General features: G+C 39.9%; 2 protein-coding genes, 2 long non-coding RNA genes and 1 pseudogene across 4 annotated transcripts; 1 reads left to right on the forward strand and 4 right to left on the reverse strand.

Moving 5' to 3' along the window:
- Positions 1-1644: 1644 nt before the first annotated feature.
- On the reverse strand, positions 1645-2245 carry LOC142149805 (histone H2B 1.1-like; annotated as a pseudogene).
- Positions 2246-2826: 581 nt separating this feature from the next.
- LOC142150657 (histone H3) lies at positions 2827-3237 on the reverse strand. The gene has a single exon (XM_075205851.1). It carries the CDS (start codon positions 3235-3237, stop codon positions 2827-2829), a length of 411 nt encoding a protein of 136 aa, XP_075061952.1.
- Positions 3238-6774: 3537 nt separating this feature from the next.
- On the forward strand, positions 6775-14744 carry LOC142150658 (histone H3-like). Its single transcript, XM_075205852.1, has 2 exons — positions 6775-6833; positions 14330-14744. The coding sequence occupies exons 1-2, from the start codon at positions 6775-6777 to the stop codon at positions 14742-14744; spliced, it is 474 nt and encodes a 157-aa protein (XP_075061953.1).
- A 3496-nt stretch (positions 14745-18240) lies between these two features.
- LOC142149806 (uncharacterized) lies at positions 18241-20644 on the reverse strand. Its single transcript, XR_012690888.1, has 4 exons — positions 20219-20644; positions 19513-19754; positions 18854-19029; positions 18241-18400 (listed from the first exon to the last, which is right to left on the reverse strand). It is a non-coding gene; the product is annotated as an uncharacterized LOC142149806 (long non-coding RNA).
- Positions 20645-20786: 142 nt separating this feature from the next.
- LOC142149807 (uncharacterized) lies at positions 20787-22154 on the reverse strand. Its single transcript, XR_012690889.1, has 4 exons — positions 21975-22154; positions 21463-21573; positions 21015-21161; positions 20787-20867 (listed from the first exon to the last, which is right to left on the reverse strand). It is a non-coding gene; the product is annotated as an uncharacterized LOC142149807 (long non-coding RNA).
- Positions 22155-26461: the final 4307 nt, after the last annotated feature.

The following is a 26461-nucleotide window of genomic DNA, read 5'->3' on the forward strand; positions in this document are numbered from 1 at the left end:
CTCTGGCTGCCGGAGGTTACGATGTGGAGAAGAATAACACCCGCGTCAAACTGGCTGTGAAAGGTTTAGTGACCAAGGAAACCCTCATCCAGGTGAAAGGCAGCGGCGCTTCCGGCTCCTTCAAGCTGAATAAGAAGCAGCTGGAGAGCAAAGGGAAGGCGGCGGCAAAGAAAGTGGCCAAATCCCCTAAGAAGCCCAAGAAAGCTCCGAGTGCGGCCAAGAGCCCGAAGAAGGTGAAGAAGCCAACGGCGTCTGCCGCAAAAAGCCCGAAGAAGGCTGCCAAGAGCCCGGCTAAGAAGGCGGCTAAGCCCAAAGTTACCAAGAGCCCGGCTAAGAAAGCGACTAAACCTAAAGCTGCCAAGAGCCCGGCTAAAAAGGCGGCTAAGCCCAAAGCTACCAAGAGTCCGGCTAAGAAAGCTGCGGCAAAGAAGTGATGGAAGAGCCGCAGCCTGATCTTTCTTAACTCCCCCCAAAGGCTCTTTTCAGAGCCACCCAGCCTCTCACGACAGAGCTGTATGCACACGATATGATCTATAAGGAGGAAACACGGGAGTGTGGGGTATGTATTAGGTAACCATATACGGTCTCCAGGCCTTACACTCAACCACATTTGCTGTCATAACCTTGGGTATTGCTGTGAAGAGGCAAATGTGACTTCATAGCAATATTACAGTAAGACTGCAAACTCATGCGCTGGTTATTACATCTAGACAAATGTATGTTGACTACATAGAAAAATCACCGTTTCCCCTGCAACACCTCCTGATTATCATTGTATATTACAAACGCTGGTTGTTGCACTGCAGTGTATAACATGATTGATCTGATTGCAGATAGGTTCTTCAAGGGTTACTGACATTCTCGGCAGTCTTAACCTTTTTGGCACTTTCAGATACGCAGGGTTCTCGCGACGCCAGCAGTCTTTCAATAGATTCTGTCCGGTATACCCACTGTCATAATGGAGAATATGCAAACTTTAACTCCTTGCATTACACCTGCCGTTAACCATCCTTCCTTGCACATTGTGATCAACTTTGGCACAAAGGATAAATAGCATTGCCGACAATACTTATGTCTCTTGGGGAATACGGTTTATTCACTCTTTTACTCATAGAAATGTAGCAAAAATATAATGCACAAAAAATATTCACTTTGATACTCTATTTGTTACAGTTCAATGTATCAGTAAATTCCTTAACCAGAAGTGGAGAATTAAACAGATATCGGGACAACTAGAGGAGAGTTTCCCTCAGTGACCACATGAGGTCGCTCTTGGGTCAGATTAGTGTGGTTGCCAACTTCCAGTTTCTGATGTTTTCTAAGAAAGAGCCAAGAATCCAAAGCGCGTTTATAAATTAATAATGAACACAAGAAATACAAATTCTATGAAATGTTGTATAATAAATGTTAATGGACAAGGGTTATTACCACATTTATATTTACGTTTCTTTAAGTGCACCATATAGATCAACGTGTACACCTTAAATATTCGCATCATTAAAAGTCCGAATAAACCATTCAGGAAATTGTTAAATGAAGTCCGGATGAAAAGCCAGATAATAGTCTGAAATCATTTGCTAGCACCCTAGTACAGTTACAGCACAAAACACAATAATTACAGCCCGATTATAAAGGAAAGTGGGTGGCTCTTAGAAGAGCCTTTGTGTTCATTTCGGGCGGAGAAGGGATAACTTGGCGCTGGTGCACTTGGTGACGGCCTTAGTGCCCTCGGACACGGCATGCTTGGCCAGCTCTCCCGGCAGCAGCAGGCGTACGGCGGTCTGGATCTCCCGGGAGGTGACGGTAGAGCGCTTGTTATAATGAGCCAGGCGGGAAGATTCCCCAGCGATGCACTCAAAGATGTCATTAATAAAGGATGATGCCCATAGCCTTAGAGGAGATACCGGTATCGGGGTGCACCTGCTTCAGTACCTTGTACACGAAGATGGCGTAACTCTCCTTCCTGGTCTTTCTACGCTTCTTCCCATCTTTCTTCTGGGTCTTGGTCACCACTTTCTTGGAGGCTTTCTTAGACGCAGGCGCTGACTTTACAGGATCAGACATGATCGATTCACTCCTTCTACACACTACAGAATAAACAGTTTTAAACAGCTCCCAGATCTCCCATATTTATAGGCAAATGAATGCAAATGAGGAATCAAGCAATATTGGACAGACGTATCATGTGACGATCAGTACGTCCATAATTCCACCTTTCACTCTCTGATTGGTCTGTGCATGAACCTGAGCGGCATTGGTTATCTTGAAATGGACCAATCACGGAGGAAGAGCAAGTGATTTGATCTGCATGTTACCCTACAGAACCGACATCCCTACAACACAAAGGCTCTTCTCAGAGCCACCCACTTTTTCCTGTAATAGCTGATTACAGCGCGGTTGTTTCCATTGCAGTTTATTTGTGTAATTTTACAGGCCATTATTTTACGTCTATACCGAGACCATGTATCAATCTAGATTTGTGAGCTTCCCGACAGAAAGGAGCTGTGCCGCGGGGAAGTTAATGTTTGGCTCGTGTCATTTTTATGCACTGTAAGAACTCAATGTTATAGAAAAAAACTGTAGCTAGAGTGGGTGCACGTGTTGTGTTCTTACCATAGACAAACTGTAAAGAACGGATGATCTGAGCACAGTATTCGAATCGTGTTTTGTTTTTAAGCGATGACATTTAGATACCACATAAACCGGTAAACAGCGGGTGTAATAGCCTCTTATAAAGTAACATACAGATCATGCCAGAGCTCGTTTAGAAGGATTTGGTAGCTCTGAAAAGAGCCTTTGTGTTATGTATATAGATGTACTATTATCTTATGCCCTCTCCCCGCGGATTCTGCGGGCCAGCTGGATGTCTTTGGGCATGATGGTCACCCTCTTGGCGTGGATGGCGCAGAGGTTGGTGTCCTCGAAGAGCCCCACCAGGTAAGCCTCGCTGGCCTCTTGCAGGGCCATGACTGCCGAGCTCTGGAAGCGCAGGTCGGTCTTGAAGTCCTGGGCGATCTCTCGCACCAGACGCTGGAAGGGCAGTTTGCGGATCAGCAGCTCAGTGGATTTCTGGTAGCGGCGGATCTCTCGGAGAGCAACAGTTCCTGGACGGTAACGATGCGGCTTTTTCACGCCGCCGGTAGCTGGGGCGCTCTTCCGGGCGGCTTTAGTTGCCAGCTGCTTGCGGGGAGCTTTCCCTCCAGTAGATTTGCGGGCGGTCTGCTTGGTCCTGGCCATTGTTCTATTACACGTATGTACTAGTAACTGAAGAAACAGCCGTTAAAACACATCTATATATGCTCAGTCCTGCGCTATGATTGGATAGCTAAAGAATGATCCTGATTGGTTTACGATTTTTCGTAGCAAGTTTTCAAAAGCCCGCCAAGAATTTGTGTTTATTTTTTCATTAATTATTCAATAACGTCTTTCATGTGAAAGAATATGAATTATCTTAACTAATTTATGTATTAGTATACCATCTTCTGTGCAAACAATGTAATGCCTTTAAATTTAGACAACTAAAAAGAACATATTTACTGCTTTACAATCTTTAAATTAGCTATAATGTTATATTACTAGTCCAAATCAGAGGACAAGATACTTACCCGACCAATTTTTTCCATATATTAGTCCCTTTCAGAACCACAATTCCATCCTTCATTTCATTTATAAAGCAAGTACATTTTACATATATAACACATTACAACACAGGAACATACTTAGGGGCACATTTATCATTAATCGGCAAAAGTGAGAAATAGTTATCAATCCTTATCGCAAGGATAAGGATTGAACTATTTCTCAAATTTATTAAAAAGGGAACACAGAAACAGCAGTTCCGAAAAACTGCTGTTTCTGTGATAGAAAAAAATCACACTTACCCCCCTCTTCGGATGCGCTGTTTGGGGATCTCGTCTTCGTTCCTCTTCTTCCTTCAATTGCGCATGTGCAGTGCACATGCGTACAAAGTCCCCACTCTGTCTCTGCAACTATCGTTGCAGAGAGAGCGCACTGAGTGACAGGGAGGGATCATGTGATCCCTCCACACATGCGCTGTCCAGCTCTGCTCTTCGGAGCAGAGCTGACAGCAGTGGATTTCTTCAATTCTGATGATGTACGCCAGTACATTATCAAGACAAGTTCCCGAAATTTTTCTTTTTCGGGACTTGTTAGATTGCGGCCAGGAGCAGTCACCATTCTGTTGAATGGTGACTGCTCGCATAAACGATCAGGAGTGCAAAGCAGCAGATATCCATGATATCTGCTGCACTGCACCTTTAATAAATTTGCGGAGGGCACATCGGGACTTTAATTCCACGGTAAGTGCACAATAGTGCACTACCGTGATTAGTTAAATATGCCCCTTAATGTCTTTAGTTAAATGTATAAAATTAAGTATTTGTATCCTCTTTTTTTGTTGTTAAACTTTCAGCATATATACGTAATTAATCCTTCACAAAACAAGTACATGAAGTTGCACAGGACCAAATCTTTTGCCCCATCCCTGATGCAGTATAGTTTGGTCTGACACACCGCTCACTCACTACTTATCCACCCAGCAAAGAACCGAATGTATGTACACATTACACACAAACCTCCACATTTGGCTTCTTTCTTGTTCAATTATCTTAGTGACTTGTTAAAAGTCTGAAAAGAAGGTTTAGCATGTCTCTAATAGAAAGTAAAACGTGATCTGGTCTTAAATTGTAATGATGGAGAACCAGTGCCCAACGGGATATGGGTAGGAATCTAAGTTTTAGGAAGAACATCAGTTTCAACCAATCTTATGATTTTTATTCCATAGCAACTGATGTTTTTTTTGTGTGCTTTTTACTGATTATTATTAAAAGGTTTAAACTGCAAACAAGGGAAATTTTTTTCTGTAATCACTTCTCAGAAGCTGCAAATAATCACGTATAGAGGATCTGATGAAAAAAACTAAGTTTTACGTATTCTATACCCCAAGCAAATGTTCACAAAGCAGATTATTTTGCAATGTAGGATAAGACATTGATGTAAATAGAGCATACACGTTAGTGATCACATTTCATTAAATGCAAATCATCCTTGTTACTCGTCTCTGGTGTCCTAACCTTAATTCTCTGAGTAGCGACTTTGCCTCTGTAACACTGTCAGATTTGCTACGGACTGGGGACTTGTCTTCCACCAGTAACCAGCAGCTACAAAACAAATCAAGATTCCAACGTCTACAAAACGTGTGCTTGACTAGGACGTGGATGGGGGAATAATACAAGAGTAACTGAATTCCACCGGTTAAGGCTAAGGGATGTGTTATGGGGATCTATGGTTGGGCGGTTTAGTCTGCGTGGAATTCTGCATTAGGAAATTAACAGCATAATGTCACACACTACAAGCTAAATTAGGCACATTACATTGTTGATTTCCAAAAAGTCATTTAAAAATTTTATATTTCCAGTGCAATTCCTTTTCTTAGTTTTTCGGTAAAATTTTATATGTCAGCGATAGATACACAGCTTTCTGTAATATCCAGATTTACAAGTAGAGAAAGTCACCAGTCCAGATTCTGACAGTTCCTCCACTTCCTCCTTTTTGTGGATTTTCCAGGACAGCGGCACATGGCACCGGAGAACCATTGTTGATGCAGAGAGCAGATACTACTGAGGGAGAGATCCACTATGGACATTTCCCTTATAGCAGATTTTCAGCAGCAAATCCTGTAGCGTGGCCTGTACTAAGAACCTGGCATCAGTTTTACAGCCTCCCGTGCATATACTGTTACAGGATACAATTACTGGATCAATCATATTGTTAGTCCATAAACACTACAGTTCTTTCTTCTGTTGAGAGCAACAATGTGTTAATATATTCAAATCGATCAGGCTCTTTGTTTTATTACATCCACATCATCTGGCGCAAGCTGCACTGGCTCACTGGTAAACTGAGTGTCAAAGTTCTCCAACCCATAATCATCTGCGATCTGAAGCTTGAAGGGAGGAACAACCTACTTTTTCTCCAGCATATTCCATACTCTTCTCCTCTGAGGATTTCAGGAGAAATGTAAGTTGGTGATCACAGAAAGTGCTAGTTGTGTCTCCTGGCCCTAGGCCCTCCTTACACAAGCCATAATCAGTTAGCTTGATGTGATCCAAGAATTTGTATTTAGTACTTTGTTTTAAATCTAATAAGCGAGATGGCAGGATCACAAATGAAATTAGTTACAATAAGCAACATTTTTATGTTTCAGTCATAATTACATTAGAATTGAATCAAGAAGAATTTTCTAAGAAATAAGAAGTAGATACACATACTTACCACATGGTGGTAATATCGCATCACATACTGCAATTTAGTACTAAGCTCCAAACATTCTACAAAGAGAGTTTCTGAAACAAAGTCTTCACATACACAGGAAATATACACTTCCCGTGACTTGGAATCTCCATACATATTTTTATATAGCATCCATTATTGATAATGATATAATCATTTGTTTTAAATGATCAATCTCATTTGACGGTCTTAAATAGGTTGTCTCTGTTTATTTAATGTACTGTAAGAGGATAATAAAATATGATGTCCGGAGAGCAGGGTGCCAGGCACCTTGAAAAGTAAAGGTACAGCCCACTTGTCATCCTCTCTCTTCAGTAGTTATATATTTTATTCAGTGACATAGTTTCAAATGTGTTTTAAGCGTCGCAATTTACAGTACTTAAAAGTTTTCCTGTGTGTTCTTTATGTAAAAGTAGGAAGACATTGGACTCAGTCCCAACCTCTCTGACAGAGGAGCAGAACATGTTGTTCTGCAGTCAGGTCATTGCTCCAAGTGACTTTGTGGATATTGCCCCTATAGGGTGAGTTGTTTAGTTGGCTTAGGTGCTTTCAACCCCCTGACACTGTTTGTTAAAGAGTGTGTATTTACTGAAAGCATTTTATTTAGAATAAAAACCTATTTGTTTTTTCATCCAACTGTTTTTGCTAAGTAATTCATGAGGGAAGAGCAGGGTGCTGGACATTGAAAATAAAGGTTAAACTTGCTTGGCATCGCCTCTGATCCAGTACAAGGCACTCATCGCATGTAATGTTTTGACAGTTCTTAAATATTGCCAGGTGGGTCCTCTATGCAACACTAGGCAGTCCATTACTTCCTCTGAAGGAGCTACTATAATACATGGATACCCAGCCGACAGGAAACAGCCAGAGAGGTTACACAGATCGTTGGCTGAGACTTTTTTTTTTACTTGCTGCCCTTGGTGGTCGTCCGTGTTGTGCTAGAAAAGTGGTTAAACTGGGACATGGCTCATAGTGCCCAGGGGTGCAACATTATTTTAGTTAGTTAAGCAGATGCTTCTTGACTCATTTTTCCCTTCCAGCTATATGTTTCCCTTTCTCTCTCTCTCACAAAGACACACACAAAGGAAATATTATCACTCCAAATCCGTCTAAAAAACACAGCGACACGTTTATTAGTTAGGCATGGATCTCTAAGTTGTTTTTTTTTTACTAACTTTTATATAAAAAATAGATTGCTTTGGTTCAAATAAATGGTGACAAATAATTTGAAACAATACTTATTAGTATCTAAAATATAACCTACACATTCCTCACTAGTCTGATGTAGCTAAGAGGTACCTCTATACCTTCTAATAACTGTCTTTCAATATCTCACTAAGGGGTCTATTTATCAAGGATTTTTCTTGTGTTAAACACCCGAAAACAACAGTTTTCGGGTGTTTACCGTGAAATTGCTATGTATTATTGAAGCATCGCAGCAGATATCTCAGATACCTGCTGCTTTGCATTTCCTATCGTTTTTCTGAGCACTCCCCATAACAGTGTATGGGAAGTGCTCAGAACCGCTTTGTATGCAAGTCTATTTAGAGAAACTTTTCTCTTTTTTTACATGTTAATGTACGCCATCTGAAGCTGGCGCCATCTGAAGCTGGCGTACATTAACATATCTGAAAACTTTTGCGCTGTCCAGCTCTGCTCTGAAGAGCAGAGCTAACAGCGCATGTGTGGAGGGATCATGTGATCCCTCCCTGTCAATCACCCTGCAGTTTGCCGTCCAGAATGCTAGTGCGCATGCACCAACTTTTTAGTCGGTGCATGCGCACTAACAAAAAAGGAAAAAAAAGAGAAGATCACCGCAGCCTTTAAACTTGAGAAAAGACTGCGATGATCAGGTGAGTCACTTCTCAGGGACAGCAGTCTATCGGCACTGCTGTCCCTGAGAAGTTTTTTTAATACATAGCCGTTACTTTTCAATCCTTATCAAGGAGATAAGGATTGAAAAGTATCAAGTGAAAAAAACGAAGGGTCATAAATAGACCCCTAACAACGATAACTATCACTAACAATATACACTAAACTCTATCACAGCTGCTTTAACTTAGTAAACACATAGCATACAAGTACATTTGGATGTTAAGCAGAGGTATATATGGGTATGCAGTCTCTATACAGTGGCAGTTTAAACACAGTTCACTACTTCTCTTTCACAGTTCAAACAAACATTCCGTGGAAAATAGCACAGAGCAACGTCACGGCTCCCTGTATTCCTCAATTTGAATTTAGCACGAATAATCCCAAACAGTGGAACATTGCAATGTTAATCCCCTCCAACGAACAGTTACTTTATTCCAGGCAATTTGATAAAGCACGTGTAAGAAACTTACCTGCTCCACGCTCCTGTTCCCGTCCTGTCTGTAATGTGGGGACTTCCGATTGTGCGGCTCTGCTGGTCATGTGACCTCCAGCAGGGAATTTGACCTTCCCCTTCCTACATAAGAATCACTCTGACACTTGTATGGTGTAAGTTATCTAGCGTCTGACTCGCTTTGCCTTCTAGGTGCTTCTTCTCCCTGTGATTCGTGCCTGCTTCATTACTGGTTCTGACCTGTGTACCAGACCTCGGCTTATCTTGAGACTTCGCTACTGGATACTCCCTGTGTACGACTTGATACATTAAAAAACACCTTGACTACCCAAGTTAATCCTCCGGCTTGCGGTCCCCCAGTGCAAAGCTCTGCAGTAACACATTCTTCTGCGTCATAGCTCCGGATCCTTAATTCTCCGAAGTTTGATGTTGATCCTAAGTCCTGTTGGGGCTTTTTAATTCAGTGTGCTTTACAATTTTAATTGCAGCCGGGAAATTTTCCTACTGAAAAAACCATAGTCACATATATCATTTCTGTGTTATCTGGCCAAGCCTTGGCTTGGGCCTTGCCGTTCTGGGATCGCAACCATCCTTTGTTACATAACTACACTATGCTTTTGGAGATGTTTATGAAAATATTCGAAGAACCAGGCAGGTTCTCTAGTACAGCCTCCGCCATTCTTCATATACGACAGGGTACGCTTCCTCTGGGTCAATATGCCATTAAGTTTCGTACTTTGACTTCTGAGCTGCGGTTGAACAATGACACCCTGGAAGCAACTTTCTGGCAGGATTTATCCAATTTTATAAAGGATAATCTAGCTGGTCAGGAATGTCCTGTTTATCTTGATGCCCTTATCTCCATTTGTAACCAAATTTACATTAGTTTTAGGGAGAGAAATCAAGAGAGAGAACATTCCTGTCGCTCTAACCTGTGTTTGGCTCCCAGTTTTCAAAACCCCATTGTCCCTGTTGAGTAGTCCATGCAAATAGGCTGAGCACATCTCTCACTTGAGGAGAGGGAGAGACGTTTTAATAATAATCTCTGTCTGTACTGTGGTGAGCCCGGACATTTCTTGATACAATTGTTCTAAGCACCTGGGAAACGGGAGAACCCAACCTCCTCCAGAGAGGCCGGGTTAGGTACATCAGAGATCTCTCTGTGTGACTCAAACTATTCCTTTGAAGTGCTGCTTTGTTATGCTGATCATCAGGTCTCACTGCCCGCTCTTATTGACTCCAGTGCAGCCGTACATTTGCATCTCCTTCCTCAACTCATAGCTATCACTAACATTGACTTAGTCGCATTGTGGGGGAATCAGTCAGATTTTGCACTATTCCTCTTTCTCTTCAGGTGGGTGCGCTGCACACTGAATGCATCTCCTTTCTGATTATCCCTATATCCATTAACCTGCTGGTATTAGGTCTTCCTTAACTCCAACTCAATTCAAAGGTATTGTATTGGCAAAAAGCGCAAGTGGTATCTTGCGGATCCTCCTATCATTCCCGATGCCTTCAGAAGGTGCTGATTCCTAAGAGAGAATCCTTACCATATTTGTTTACTTCCTTGGATCTTCTGGCTCAGTACGTTAACTTCACAATTGTCTCTTGTGAACAAGAAGCCTCCAAGTTACCCCTTCATCGGGCTTGGGATTGTGCTATAGAGTTGTTAACTGGCAAGACTCCTCCACATGATCGCGTCTATCCTCTCTTCTTACCTGAATCCCAGGCCATGTCTACCTACATTGAGGACAACCTAAAGAGAGGCTTCATATGGAAATCTACCTCCCCTGCTGGGGCATAGTTCTTTGCGTCAATAAGAAAGATGGAGGGCTTCGCCCTTGCATTGATTATAGGGGTCTCAATTCCATCACTGTTATAAACAGGTACCCACTGCTCCTGATCTTGGAACTCTTTGACAGGATAAAAGGAGCTTCCATCTTCACAAAATTGGATCTAAGGGGAGCTTATAATTTGAGTCGGATTAAAAAAGGCAACAAATGGAAAACAGACTTTAACAACCTTGATGGCCACTTTGCGTATACGGTGATGCCTTTCAAGCTGTGTAATTCACTCACTGTTTTCCAAATTTTTATAAATAAGGTCTTTCAAGATATGCTCTATCAGTTCGTGGATATATATCTGGATGATATTCTCATCTACTCTTCTGATTTAAGATCTCATCGTGAACATGTGGCTGCCGTTCTCACTCAGCTTCGACAATATCACTTTTTTTTGTAAATTAGAAAAATGTGTTTTGGAGAGAGAACAGCTTCATTTTCTTCGGTATGTGATCTCTGGTTCCGGATCTCAAGTGGACCCCGAGAAACTCAAGGCTATCTTGGAATAGCCCCAGCCTGTCTGTCTCAAAACAACTCAGCGTTTTATAGGGTTCGCTAATTATTATCGTCACTTTATTTGGGGATTTTCTTCTCTTGTTGCGCCCATTACAGCCTTGACTTAAAAATCAGCTGATTCTAAAACTGGCCTAACGAGGCAGTAATGGCCTTTGCTTTACTAAAATAAGCCTTTGATTATGCAACAGTTTTGCAACAGCCCGACACTACTTTCCCCTTCCTTCTGGAAGTAGATGCATCCTCCATTGGATTTGGGACTATCTTGTCTCAAAGTTCCTCTAATGGGAAAATTTACCCTTGTGGAGTCTTCTTCCAAAAATGATCGTCTGCTGAAAAGAACTATGCTATTAGAGACCGGGAATTACTTGCCATAAAACTAGCACTAGAGGAGTGGAGACAACTGCTGGAAGGCACATCTTTTTCTGTTACTATTTATACTAGAGATGGGCGGGCTCGGGTCCCCGAGAACCGAAAACGCCCGAACTTCCGGAATCCGAGTACCGAGCCGAGTCGACTCGGTACTCCGGCGCCTATTCGGATTCCAAAACGAGGCAAAACGTCATTGTGACGCCGTCGGATCTCGCGAGTTTTAGAATGAATAAATAGCCGCCTCCACGGCGATCTAGCGCCATTTGAGAGAGGGACAGGGGAGTGTTAGGTCAGAGGAATAGAGCAGGAAGAGAGAAGTATAGAGAGTATAGAGGAGGCATTGTTCCTGATTTACACTACAAAGGGTTTGGGGTGTTATATTTCCCCCTTCTAAAAAAACGATTTGCTGACTGCTGAAATTCTAATATAGCAGCACTATATATTTCTGAATTTGCACTACAAAGTGTTTGGGGGTCTTATTAAAATGGAGACACAGCAGTACACACATGAGTAGGAGCAGCAAGCTGCTTCTGCCACCAGTCCTGATGGTAGTCTTTCCTGTACATCATCTGGTAAAGCCTATGTAAAAGTACATAGTCTTTTGAAGTTAGGGAAAAAAATCACAGAAAAAAAACACCTTTTACCGTGTTGAAGAGAAAAAGAGCTGTAATACAGGAAAAGTTAACTGCCCATAAAAAGAAATTGCCAACATGCCATTTTACACACGCAGTGACAAAGAAAGAATAAGGCCTTCGCCTTTCTCTATTAGTGCGTGATTTAAAAATGTTACTGAGGCTTCTTTTTGTAAGGTCACTCGTGACCAAACAGGAACAAGTAATTCAGAGTCCAAAAGTGGTGCACAACTACTGTTACGTGTGAAAGCCGAGCTGCAAGATAACAGTAAGGCATTAGAGGAAAATGTATGTTCAGAATCAGAAATTACACCAATCCCTGAGGAGAGTCCATCCACGAGTGGTATGTGCAATCGTGACCATTCTAATAGTGTACCCATAAAGAAGGGCCCTTTCAGCATTTCTACTGATGTGTACCTGAACTGCCCGAGTGTAGCTGGCGATACACCAATTGAGGATGCCACTTTGGAATTGGAGGAGGATGAGGGGGATATTTATGTAGCTGACGAGGGTGCTAAAGAGGGTGTTGATGATGATGAGGTTGTTTGTGTAAGTCCTGCACCAGTGGAAGCAGTTCTGGCAGGTGACAAGAAGAAGGCCATTGTCATGCCTGGACATAAGAGCAAAAAAAGCCACTTCTTATGTGTGGAATTATTTCTACCCAGATCCTGACAACAGTTGTCTAGCCAATTGTAGTGTATGTAAAGCCACATTCAGTCAAGGGAGGGACCTTAACCATCTTGGAACCTCATCCATGTTACGCCATTTGACGCAAGTTCATGGCAAGGTGTTGGGAAAAGCTGAAAGAAAAATAATAACAAGCAGTCCGTCATCAGCTAGGACCCTTCTCTCACCTACATCTCGACTCCTGCAATCTACACCCACAACATTGTCCTCATCAATATCCTCAGTAGTGATAGGAGTTAGCCCTGCATCCAACTTTGTAAGGCTCGATGACTCCTGCATTATAATTGATTCCTCTGAAGAATTCTTGAGCGTTAGTCCCACTGCTGCTGCTGCTGCTGAGGGTGAATCTTCCACCCATAAGCAGCCCAATATTTTTACATTTTGCTGTGCCATAAAATATATGTGTGCTACGAACGATCTTAGGTGTTGACCTAAATGACTGCTACAGCTGTACTAATTGCAGCAGGTTGTATATATAATTGGACCCCAACGAGTGACCACAAAGTATCTTTGACATAGTCAGAATCAGACTGACGAAACGCGTTAGTGGATATTTATTCCGAATCAGACAGACATATGTGGAATTTTAACATCCTTTTAACCTGGACATCAATGTTTCTATCAACTTTTGAGAAATATTCTCTCTAATAAGTACATCATTATAGAGGAACTGTGAATCGAACAACTGTATTTGGCTGCAGGAATTGTAGAGGGGGAGAATCCTTCTTCAAACAGCCCACAATCTCTGAATCAGGAGGTTGTCAGCCTTAATTGAGGAGAGCATGATAAGACTAGATTATTGTTCCTATGGAGGGATATCAGATGAACTTTGCCATTGTTTTTCAAACTTAAACACTCCTTTGGCGCATCTATATATGTTTATAGATTTTTCGGTACTGTAGGGGTTGAGAGGCTGAAAAGAAACTCAGTGAGAGAAGACTCGGTGCAGGAGTTGCTGCTGATAAACTCCTCTAGATCCTGGCAAATAGCCTGTGGGTGCTGCATATTGTGACACCCAATTCTCCAAGTGTTCCAACAAGGGCACATTATAAAGTCCCTGAGCTAATGTCATCTATTGCTCTGTGTCACATTGTATTTTCAATTGACTATAACAGGAATAATAGAGACAACCTATGTGATAGTTACATCAGAATGATCATTTAAAACAAGTAATTATGCCACTATCAAAAAGTGATGCTATACTGTAGAAGAATAAAATAGAAGGAATGGGGAGGGGGAGTATATATTGAACGTGGGCTGTTTAGATCCTAGTACTGTTTTGTAGATTGTGACGCAATATCACCACCGTGTGGTAAGTATGTGTATCTACTTGTTATTTCTTCCCGCTGAAATACTAGGAAATACTTCCCGGTTCTGTTAAATCGTAATAATCATTATTGAAACATGAAAATACCGTTTGTCCTAATTGTTATCATTTAATTCCTCATCCTGTCAGATGGCTTATATAAAAAATAACGAAAAAAAACAATAAAGATTATTGGCGGACTTTTTGAAACATGCAGCGAGCTGATTAAACCAATAAGGATGAAAGGCGACCTTAAATCATCCAATGACAGCGCAGCACTTTCTATAAATAAAGTTGGTTAAGCAGCTTTTCTTCAGTTACTAGTACACATCTGTAATAGAACAATTGCCAGGACCAAGCAGACCGCCCGCAAATCTACCGGAGGGAAAGCTCCCCGCAAGCAGCTGGCAACTAAAGCCGCCCGGAAGAGCGCCCCTGCTACCGGCGGCGTGAAGAAGCCGCATCGTTACCGTCCCGGGACAGTTGCTCTCCGAGAGATCCGCCGCTACCAGAAATCCACTGAGCTGCTGATACGCAAGTTGCCCTTCCAGCGTCTGGTGCGGGAGATCGCCCAGGACTTCAAGACCGACCTGCGCTTCCAGAGCTCGGCAGTCATGGCCCTACAAGAGGCCAGCGAAGCTTACCTGGTGGGGCTCTTCGAGGACACCAACCTCTGCGCCATCCACGCCAAGAGGGTGACCATCATGCCCAAAGACATCCAGCTGGCCCGCAGAATCCGCGGGGAGAGGGCATAAGATAATCCGTACATCTACATACATAACACAAAGGCTCTTTTCAGAGCCACCAAATCCTTCTAAACGAGCTCTAGCATTGATCTGTGTATGTTTTCAATTATTTATCTAAAGTAATAACTGTCTGGTATAAGACACGGGTCGGTATTCGATCATTTATGGGGATCCAAAGCGGCACCTCAGCCTGTATTATCAGCACAACGTGCATTTCGTCAGTTGCTGTTTGCACACACTGATTCTCCTACCTACTTAACATTATTTTTTATTTATTTTCGAGAAAACTAAGGTTGTACTCAACTAGTTTCAACCACCCGCACAAATGGCATAAACTAGTGTGTGTATGTATAGATACTGACGGCTTTTCTCAGCCACGTTATCCTACTGAACGAGCTATTAACATTAGTTGTTCCCCACAAAGATCGTCCCTGTACATAATCTCACGTATCTACCCAAAGTGGTGATAAAAGTTCTGGCCGGGTTTACTAGTGAAAGAAACAACCGCATTGTAATCAGCTCCTATAGGAAAACGGTTGCGACTAAATCCCCTTCGGCTTAGGTACCCGGTACCTACACTGCATGGGAAATAGCACACTCAGTGTGAGACAGCTAAATCCCCTTCACCGAAGGTACCTTTTGGCCCCCTGCTGGCCGGGTCATGAATTGGAAGGGGATTTAGCCAGCTCAGTGTGAGACAGCTAAATCCCCTTCACTGTAGGTACCTGGTACCTACACTGCATGGGAAATAGCACAGTCAGTGTGAGACAGCTAAATCCCCTTCACCGAAGGTACCTTTTTGGCCCCCTGCTGGCCAGGTCATGAATGGGAAGGGGATTTAGCCAGCTCACAGTGAAATGTCTAAATCCCCTTCAGTGTAGGTACCTGGTACATTGACTGTATGGGAAATAGCATTTAGCCAGCTCTTAGCCACACTTATACTGTCTTATATTATTATTATTATTTTTTTTGGTGATGGTAATATCAGTACTAAATAATATGAAAACCGAAAGTATAATATGTGCATTTTGTTTTTTTTTAATTAGTTAGGCAGTCACCCTAAAAAACTAATATTTATTTTAGCCTTTTTTCTTGTTATTGCAAAAATGTACATAATGTGAGAACCTTTTAATAGTTAATTTCTCTTGTGGTTACTCCTTAATCATTTATATGGATGTTTAGAGATCTAAAAAACAAGTTAATATTAGAATGAAAAAGAGATAAACTTAAGATACAGGGTCATAAATTTCTGGAAATGACAGCAAGAAATGCAAATTGAAAGGTCAATTCAAAGTAAAGGATAATGTGTAGATATCAGGCCATAATAAAAGTTATTTACAATTATTATTGTATGTTAGAACCTTAATGCACATTATAATGCATTAGATATATACGAAGAGCACAATTTTTCCTCTCTATTCACAGAACTTGTTTTCACTAGCAGATAATTATAGTTGGCAGCTCGTTTGTTTGGTGTTACTTATTATTCTCTATGTCTGGAGCATGTAGATTTGCTTACAGGAGATGACTATTATACTTGTATGCTTTGTACTGGATGCTTTAGGTTATGTATTAATCATACATGCACACTATCCCGTTTTGTCCTGGAGACTTCCTAATTCTGAATAGGTCTTCCACTCCCGGGAAAGCAGTTTGTTTTCCCGCATCCTTCCGCTTCCTAGTGAAGTGGGCAGGATGGGATCCTGTATGATGTCAGTCCTGGCAATCCCTGTAATGTTGGCTTTCCCACCTGGGTGATATAGCTACACAGTAATATCAAGGAACTTTTTTAACTCACAGCATTCCACTATTCCAATGTAATATAAAGCATTAGAAAACCATCGACATAACAAATATTAACTATATATAAATTTAATTTAAAAAAAAACAATGATAACAGTCATAAACGTATTTTTTTTTAATTTGCAATATATACACAAAAAAATGTAAATGGAATATAATACAATGTTCCTTTCAACTCAAAATTGCAAGGTAATTTTTATTCTCAATAATGACAACGTAATTTATACATTGTAGCTTATCTTTTTTTGTCTTTACATTGCGGACAGTAAAACATTTTTCTTTTTGTTGTGACACATTTGTCATCCTTTGTTAAGCCAACACAAGTGAAATGATACCACTGTTTACAAAGGTCACACTCCACCATTCCTTCTTTAGGCTTATGGATCTTGCAGAGGCAATGTGTTGTGAGTTGTATTTTTTTTTTTAACATTGTTTTGGCCTTGTTTAATTGAATATGTGGAAACATGGTAATGTTATTTTCTTCAATGCATTTGACTAAATGTTTCCTCATCTTGTCTTGTTCTAAATGTATTTTATTTAAATTCAACCCATTTGCCAGTGACACAGCATTGGCCAAGGCAAATACCCCACAATCATTTGCACCATCCTGTTTTTGGCAACATACCAAATTAATGTCAAGTACTGAATATTCACCAGTAAATAGCGGAGCATATAAACACAACATCTGTTCTTTAAGAGTCTCTGGTATTGATGGTTTTAGGGAGTCATAAACAGTCACTGAATTTTGAGACCTGTGTGACACCACCCAGTGAGCACCCAAATGGTGTATTTGCAGAATATTTTCACAGTCAATCTTAGAAACACTCCCATGTGCCAGTAACACTGTATCCTGCAGACCGGCAACAGAAGGGAATTTCTTTGATATTAAATACTGGGAGATATTCATGACATTGTCATCTAACCAGGCGTCATTGGATACAGCTTCTTTATCAGCAGTAGTTAATTTTATCCCATTGACTGTGACCCATGGACTCTCATTAACTGTAGTGCCTGAGTGGACAGTGTGAAAATCTTGTGATTCAGCAATTTGCGGATCTACTTCTACCGATTGCCATACATCTACTCTAAGCATATCAGCTCTTGATCCAACTCTCTGGGACGCTGGATGCTTAGGCTTTCCATATTTTCTTTTTGGCAAAGGCTCAAATTTTTCAATATTTTTTCTTTTTTTGGGTGTTTCTATCAATGGTAAGCCTTGATCTTTTGGGATGTCTAGTTTAATTTCTTCAAGTAAAGTATTAAATTTTATATCCCAATTTTCCAGATATGTTTCTTCTTTCAACAGATAAACTGTGTCTGTAATATTTTTTAGTGTCTGTACACAATTAATAATAAGTGTTGTTCTTTTGGTCCTCCTTCGTGGTTCAAAGTGTTGAAGATCTTCAAGTGGTGACATCGTGTGCATGATACCTTCAGAGGGGTATTCAGCTTCATCTCCCCCTCTTACAGTATGGTCAGAAAAACAATCTGTGTCTAGTATAAATAATGCATTGTTTGAGTAAGATGGGTTAATTTTTTCCCATCCCCATCCCTCTACAAATTGAAAAATACAACACATGTGTTTACAAGGTAATAGAAATTTGATCCAATCTTCACATGTACATTCTGGACATTCTGCTCCCAGATTTACTGTATAATACTTTTCTTTATCGAATTCACTGTTGACTTTGAAAATGCCACTTGTGTGATCTATACAGGAAACATGTGTTCCATCGAGGTTACTTGACAATCTCCTCATAACGTGGTGAATAAATTCTCTTGGACGATTTTTCAGAAAATTTGGAACATCTTCATGGTATTTCCGGAAACTTTCGGAACTTCTCAAATTTAACTGTACATACCTATGTAAAAACAAATGAAAATCTATCTTATTACAACTATTAATTATGTTTTGCAAAAATTTACAACTGAGGTCATGTCAGGCTCTTTTTCAGCATTTATGAAGTGTAAGTGGCGTGTGTTTGAATTTCATACAAAGTAAGGTCATTTTTGGGTAAGTGACGTGGACGTGCCCACCACATTGTGGATACACCTCCTCTGCTAGTGCATTTAATTACAAGGAGGAGTGCCTGTTTAAATAGCACTTTGCCCCACATTTAGGATGACAGGCCTGCACATAACATAATAGAAATTACCCATGACATTTTACAAAGCAAGATGTAATTTTCTTAATGTATTTCTTCCTTGAAATACATTTTCCAAATATACTTTAAAAAAAGATGTATTACATTTTTGTGGCACAAGCCATTACTATAAATAGCAGACCCAAAATGTACTGAAAACACAAATCTTACTTCTTGTAAGTATTAGGAAAAAAACTACTGTGAAGCACTGTAATCATGTCACTGAGAGTGCAATTCTTGTAGCCATCCAGGTATGTATATTTAAGAGTCTCGTTTTGGCGCTCAAGTCCATTGTTTGTGTTAATTGCAATATGTAGTAATCCAGACCTGAAAACATGTGCCCATTTCTGTAGTGAGGGAGAGAGAAACATCATAAACAAATCATATTCATTTTAAATTGAAAAAATATTTTATTTTTCCCCCCAAACAATATAACCTTTATTAAAAATATGAAACCAAACAAGTGAAGGATAGAACTGTTATTGAAATGGTCCATTATCAACTTATGAGGAATGTTAACAATGTATGCAGAGTGTTCCAACGTTCATATTAACGTCAACTGTCAGGAGTTCAATTAATATGTGTCTTCTATCCTGTCACTTGTTTATTAAAATACACAGAACATGTAAAGGCCAGTTCTAACAGAAAAGTTGAGGTGTTGTATATAGCAATTGGTAAAATTTTAGCTATCATGTAGCTACTACTTTCTAGAAAGTAAAAGATTGAAGTTTTTGTTTTGCTACGGGCAATACCTCCACCTTTAATTTTTAAATGATTGTTAAACCCCCCTCGTCATGTATTGTCCTTAAAAATAACAATAAAACTTTTACCTTTATTTCAGGCATCCACTTGTTTGAGAACCACTGCCGCAGTGCATCGCAGTTTTTCCAAATCTGGCAATTAGTCAGTATATTGAGAGCAACGTTGTGTTCCTCTATGTTTGTAGCAAGTGCTACACTACGCAGCATATTCAATATAACACTGCGACAACTGTGTACTCCATGTTGTTTTTTGGTCACCCATTCCATCCAAGCTTTCTCACGATGAAAATCGCAAAGTAATATTTGTGTATCTAAAATGTAAAAATACTGTTTATTGCAGTGAATTTATCAGATATACCCTTTGAATTAATACTCAAAAAACATTAAAGTTAGTTGATATTGACATTTTATTTGTATTATTATTTGCTAAGATTTGCTGAATGAAAACTTAATTAGAGCTTTCATGTTTTAAAGCTAACTTTAGTTGTGAAGTTTACTAAGTTAGTAAAAGGTTTGCTGGTACTTTTAGCCTACTTAAAAGGGTAATTCCATCCAAAACTAATAAATGTTTGGATTGTGTTAGCTGAGAAAAAAAAAAATTGGATATGGTTACTTGTTTATTTTGTCTCACACTTACCTTGATTTTTTGGGATAACTATGCATTTTTGCGAGATTATTTTTATGAAATGTAATTGATGCTGTTTAAAAATATAGATATTTAAAAAAAAAAAAAAAAGATGCATAGCAAAAATAATTATACAGTAATTTGACTAACCTTTAAATAACTGAGATATTGCATTTATCTCCTCTAGGCAAAAGTCGACCAAAAAACATTTTGGATTCCAGTTTAAGTTCCACTTTTTGAAAATTTCCAAGGCCTCCTGTATGCATGCTGATGTTTCTTGTTGTATTACGAATGCTCCAACTATTGCATAGCATACATTTGTCCGAACACAAAGGAAAAACAGTGGAAGCGCATACCTTGTTGTTCTGTATGTAGCATCTAACAGTGTGATCTGGTTTCCATACATTTGCAATAATTTTTGTTGCCATTCAGCTTGGTAACATAATATAAAACTTTGTTTATTTGTCATTTCCTCAGAGGTTGTATTAGGACGACAAAAAATATTTAATTGTGGGATTTGTTCTTTCCATTCTTTTAACTGGTTCAAAACATTTTCCTGATCCAAACTTGAGTTTCGACCTTCCCGTTTCGCTTTAAACATGAGATTGGCTAGGTCTTTTCTTGTGGGGTAAAAGCGTCTCCGTAAAGCTACAGGGGGATCATCACCCGGGAAAAGTTCTTGTGTTACAAACGCGTTAATGTGACCCATCATCTCATTTATTTTTCTAACCCCATTTCTGTGCAAACTGATTACTTTTTCTTGAACTCTTCTGTCGACCTTTTCCTGTAGGTTTGCTAACTGTTAGAGATGATAATTTAATTTTAAAATTTATAAAACACAATAAATATTACTGACGGAAATAATGTTAAACATTAAAACCATATCAATAAAAACATTTCATTCTTACTAAAACAAAATAACATGATAAGTTTATTACAATCTTACCTCTCCACTAGTTGCATGGAATTTATGTTCAGATAAATGTGGAAATCTAATTACGTAGGCATGATTGCCTTGTATTGTGTCACTTTGAAAGGCTTCTTTTACTTTCTTTGATGCATTACGTCTTCTTTTTTGTGTATCACTTTGGATCTATTAAAAAAAAGATAATTATTTGCTGTATGTGCATACCCGCACTGGCCTATCTCAATCACTGTTTTTATGTTTACATACTATATATGTAGAGTGTGTGTTTGTGTGTGTGTATATATATATATATATATATATATATATATATATACATAAAAATCCACAAAAATCCACAAATTAGTTTACCTTTGCCCTTCTAAAAATATGTTTGCAAAATTTCTTTACCAATGTTTTACATTTTATTGGTCTGACAATTAAGTTGTAACAATGTAATTCAATGTAATGTGCTTAACACCGATTTTACCATAAAATCTGGGTATCTGATAATGTGCAATACATTGATTTCAGCTGGACAGCCCATTTTTTTGGTATGCTGTATAATACGCCTCCTTTTGGTGAAGGTATGATCTTCTCCCTATTAAAAGAATAATTGAAAAGAGCACTATATTAAACAATATATGTATGTTGTATTTTATTGTTATAACGCCTCTTTGACTTCATTAGCTGTGACCATGCTAATGAGGATACCTCTCCCCATTAAAAATGTAAGACAGAGAGTTGTTTGATGGCTCCACAGTACAATCTTTCAGCAATGTTCTACACATTCATTCTTCACATTTATTGTACTGCCTATCGTAGTGTTAAGTGTAGTTGTTCCCTAGTTCATTCTCAGCTAATTGAATGCTGTTAAAATACTGCTCGTTTGAGGGCACAAAGGCATTGATTGCAGCGCTTCAAATAAATGATATTAGCCAGCACTATTAAAAGACAGGCAATGCGTGGAAAACATTTTATAATTCAAAAAATAAGAGATACCTGGGTGATTTGTCTTTGATCTCCATAATTTTTTTTCTTCACAATGCTGAAGTCTCTACCCAAATGACACTGTAGAGTTTTTCTCCCAACCACCACGTATGGAATTCCAGAAAACTTAATTAGTTTGCCATACTGGATATCATTACTTTTCCATTGAATTCTAGATCTTGCATTTGGTTTGAAATCTTAATGGAAGTGATAAAAATTACAGTATTGTATTGTACATTTTAAACATGAACAACAATGTATTAGGCGTTTTTCTATATAAATGTATATACTGAAGATAAAAAAGGAAACCATAATTATTACTATATACAATTTCAAATAAAAATTACAGATTGTAAATTTTAGGTATATTAAAATAAAATGTACCCTCTTTGCCAAATTCTTTACTCTTCTGATGTATAATGAAGTTAGATTGTGTATTTTCCTCAAATTCACATATTGCTCTCTGCAACATGTCCAATGAATGAAAGATTTCACTTTGACAGCTTTCCCTATCTCCACCTTTACAATGCTTATCCTACAAAACAAAACAAATTATGCTCATCATGTCCCAAAAATATGAAATCCAATGCTAGATTTTATATCACTTGTGCAAATTATTTTACCTTTTTTTCACATTGATTTGATGATTCAATGTCTTGCATGTGTTGGATGGCAGGTGTTACCAGTTCTGGTATTTCTGCACTAGTAGCCGAATGCATTTCTACACTAGACTAAACCTATATAAAATAAGAATCAGCTGCTAATCACAGATGATTTAAAAAAAAAAAAAAAAAAGTTGGATTTGGAAAATATAAAGCAATATGTGATATAACTTTGCATGGAATTATCATCTAACAAATGAAAGAACTTACCTTATGACAGAAAAAAAGACTGATCTGGTCTTTCAGCTTAGAGCTTCTACTAACCCCAAAATTATTTTTGGATTTGAAGACACTACAGGACATTGCAGGACACAAGTTTTATAGGAGAAGGTGGGGTGAGAGACAGGTCACCAGCTGTAAATTAGGACTCATTTGTTATCTAAACAAATATAAATGAAACATATAAAAAGAAGGAAAAATAACAACAAATGTAAAGTCTCTAAGAGGTCAACATTCAATTTTAAGGATGTCCTAATAATCCTTATCATTCTTCAGTCGTCTAACAATTTATTCCTGTGCGGTGAAGAGGGGTCAGGTAAGGTACAGGTCAAGAGCCATAAATTAGCTCTCAATTACTATAATAACACATCTAAAGAAAACATAGAAACCAAAAGATAATTAACAAAAAATATAAAGTTTTTAAAAGCTCAACATTCAATTGTAAGGATGTCATAATCATCCTTATTATTCAGCAGTTGAATCTGAATTTATTTGTGGTGTGAGGTCCATATTGACATTTTCATTGTGAACATGTATTAGTGTTTATCCTTAAAGCATACATAAAATATAGGGTATCAATATTTAACACATTCAAGATTGTAAGCTTTGAGCAGGGTTCTCTTACCTGTGTCTGTCTGTATTACCCAGTATTGTTTTATTAATGTTTGTTCACAATTGTAAAGCGCTCCAAAATTTTATTGCGATCTATAAATAAATGTTGATGATAATGTGATTGACAGAGATAGTGGGCTGAAGCTTGCTATCCGTTATTGAAATATAGTGGTGTAGTACATGCGACAAGCACTTTCATGATCACTTCCACCATATCTTAAATAACAACATTGAGACAGGGGATGGGGTACTCAGGTTTAATACATGACACTGTGCAATGCATCACCAACACAGGGAAATAGACACTGCTGACAGTGGGTAGGCATTACTGTTGATGTAAACACCTGAAACTTACCTTATTATTCCACAGTAACAGAACAAGAGTGGGGGAGTCCGCTGGTCATGCCATCCATTGTCTATTTGGGAACTGTAGTTGAATTCAATTAATGGTTTTTTTTTTCCTCCCCAAAACACAACACTTCTTATTCTGGATCATATGAAAAACGCTGTACAAGTTCTAGATTCCCAATATAGGTGTACAATTAAAGTTTATTATGCTTGGGTCCTTCTTGTCATTAGATGTGGTGTTCTACACGTGGCACTACACCCAAATATTTTTGAAATTTGAGTAATTTTTAATATTTTAACAGCTATGAAAAAGTAATTATTGACAGGCAAAAGTAATGTAGGCATTGAAGAATACACTCGAAAGTGTCCCAACTAGTTCTCAAAATATAAAGGCATATTATATTGTCACTTTTTTAAAAGATAATTAAGAGAACTTATAGATGTACATATTTTGTTGTACACTGCTTGGTAGAACTGTTATACTTTATGCATTTATCTAATATTTTGACATGTTTTTAGGACACAAGCGGAAAGTGTGAAGGTTTCTTATACACGGCTTACATATACACATGTAAGAAATATCTACTTTACATGGGATGGGTGGAGGGTTGATTTAAGACTACTTTTCCAAGTCTGGTGGATTTAACACAAAAGAGAATGTGCTACATATAAACCAGTGTCCGGCCAAGTTATGGCCAGTGATCCTACCTGTGTAAGTTAATGTACATTCTGGATTATTGTGCACCTTTTTCACAGACGGTTGGATGACACTCAAGACAATGAATGTGCCGGTCTATGCAGCCGGAGGGATCAGTTAGCCCCTCCAGTGTCATCCACTTCTGGGGGGGGAGGGGACATTGGTCGGCACAGCAATCACCGACTTTCAATAATAAAAATGCCGTTGATTTTGTGAAAGCAAATCATTTAAACAGAAAATAAATATGTACGATTTGTAATGTGGAAATAAATACCTAGTTTATAACACTTATACCTCAAATACACTAAAATGCTGCTTTAAGTATGTTTTATTAACATCACATATTAAATTATTATTAGCAAATAGTGAAATATAGATTACAACATTCAGCTCTATGTAGTATGAGACAGTACACTCAAAAGTCTGATAATGTTCATTTAAAGTGTTAGCTAATATATTCCACGTTCTGTTTTTTGGCATAACAAGCGAGAACATAACTATCACTCTTTACATCAGGCATTATCATGGGAGATAATAAAATGAAGTTCGGGAGTAGAAATAAAATGTCTTCATGTTTCTTGTGTTTTCCTTTATTAATATCGCTTGAGGAATGGATGCTTTAAAGAAACAAAACCATAACAATCCTCAAACACGTGTCCTTTTAAACTATGTAAAGTGGTTCTGGGAGAAACGAGTCAAAAGCAGTAATTTAACTAGTCAATAAACAGCTGATCATTGAGCTGGATCCGGCAGTTAGAGATTTTTGACAGACATTCTGTTGAAGAGTTCCAGGGGCAGCTTTGAAGAAGGGTCCTAGTCCTGAGGGCAGAGGTAACCTGGCAGAAAGAGATAAAAAAAAAAAAGGTTCAGCATGAGCAGACTGTTGGTATGTAGAGAGATAGTGGTTATAAATATAACAAGTGTAAATGGATTTAAATCACTAAATACTTTTGTAGTGAAAAGAAAAACATGCCCCGTGTGCCAGACCTGCGTCCACCACACATGCCCCCTGTGCCAGTCCTGCGTCCACCACACATGCCCCCTGTGCCAGTCCTGCATCCACCTCACATGCCCCGTGTGCCAGTCCTGCATCCACCTCACATGCCCCCTGTGCCAGCCCTGCATCCACCTCACATGCCCCGTGTGCCAGCCCTGCATCCACCTCACATGCCCCGTGTGCCAGCCCTGCATCCACCTCACATGCCCCCTGTGCCAGCCCTGCATCCACCTCACATGCCCCGTGTGCCAGCCCTGCATCCACCTCACATGCCCCCTGTGCCAGCCCTGCACCCACCACACATGCCCCCTGTGCCAGCCCTGCATCCACCTCACATGCCGTGTGCCAGTCCTGCATCCACTACACATGCCGTGTGCCAGTCCTGCATCCACTACACATGCCCCCTGTGCCAGCCCTGCATCCACCTCACATGCCCCATGTGCCAGTCCTGCATCCACCTCACATGCCCCGTGTGCCAGTCCTGCATCCACCTCACATGCCCCCTGTGCCAGCCCTGCATCCACCTCACATGCCCCCTGTGCCAGCCCTGCATCCACCTCACATGCCCCGTGTGCCAGTCCTGCATCCACTACACATGCCCCGTGTGCCAGTCCTGCATCCACCTCACATGCCGTGTGCCAGTCCTGCATCCACTACACATGCCGTGTGCCAGTCCTGCATCCACTACACATGCCCCCTGTGCCAGCCCTGCATCCACCTCACATGCCCCATGTGCCAGTCCTGCATCCACCTCACATGCCCCGTGTGCCAGTCCTGCATCCACCTCACATGCCCCCTGTGCCAGCCCTGCATCCACCTCACATGCCCCCTGTGCCAGCCCTGCATCCACCACACATGCCCCCTGTGCCAGTCCTGCGTCCACCTCACATGCCCCCTGTGCCAGCCCTGCGTCCACCTCACATGCCCCCTGTGCCAGCCCTGCACCCACCACACATGCCCCCTG

This window comes from Mixophyes fleayi, chromosome 4 (assembly GCF_038048845.1).
Source record: "Mixophyes fleayi isolate aMixFle1 chromosome 4, aMixFle1.hap1, whole genome shotgun sequence".
NCBI lineage: Eukaryota > Metazoa > Chordata > Amphibia > Anura > Limnodynastidae > Mixophyes > Mixophyes fleayi.

Excerpts from the sequence above, each read along its gene's own strand:
- LOC142150657 (XM_075205851.1), bottom strand. The coding sequence starts at position 3,237 with ATGGCCAGGACCAAGCAGACCGCCCGCAAATCTACTGGAGGGAAAGCT.
- LOC142150658 (XM_075205852.1), top strand. The coding sequence starts at position 6,775 with ATGTTGTTCTGCAGTCAGGTCATTGCTCCAAGTGACTTTGTGGATATT. Across the intron at positions 6,834-14,329 it reads GTGGATATTGCCCCTATAGG|AACAATTGCCAGGACCAAGC; the intron begins GTGAGTTGTTTA and ends CATCTGTAATAG.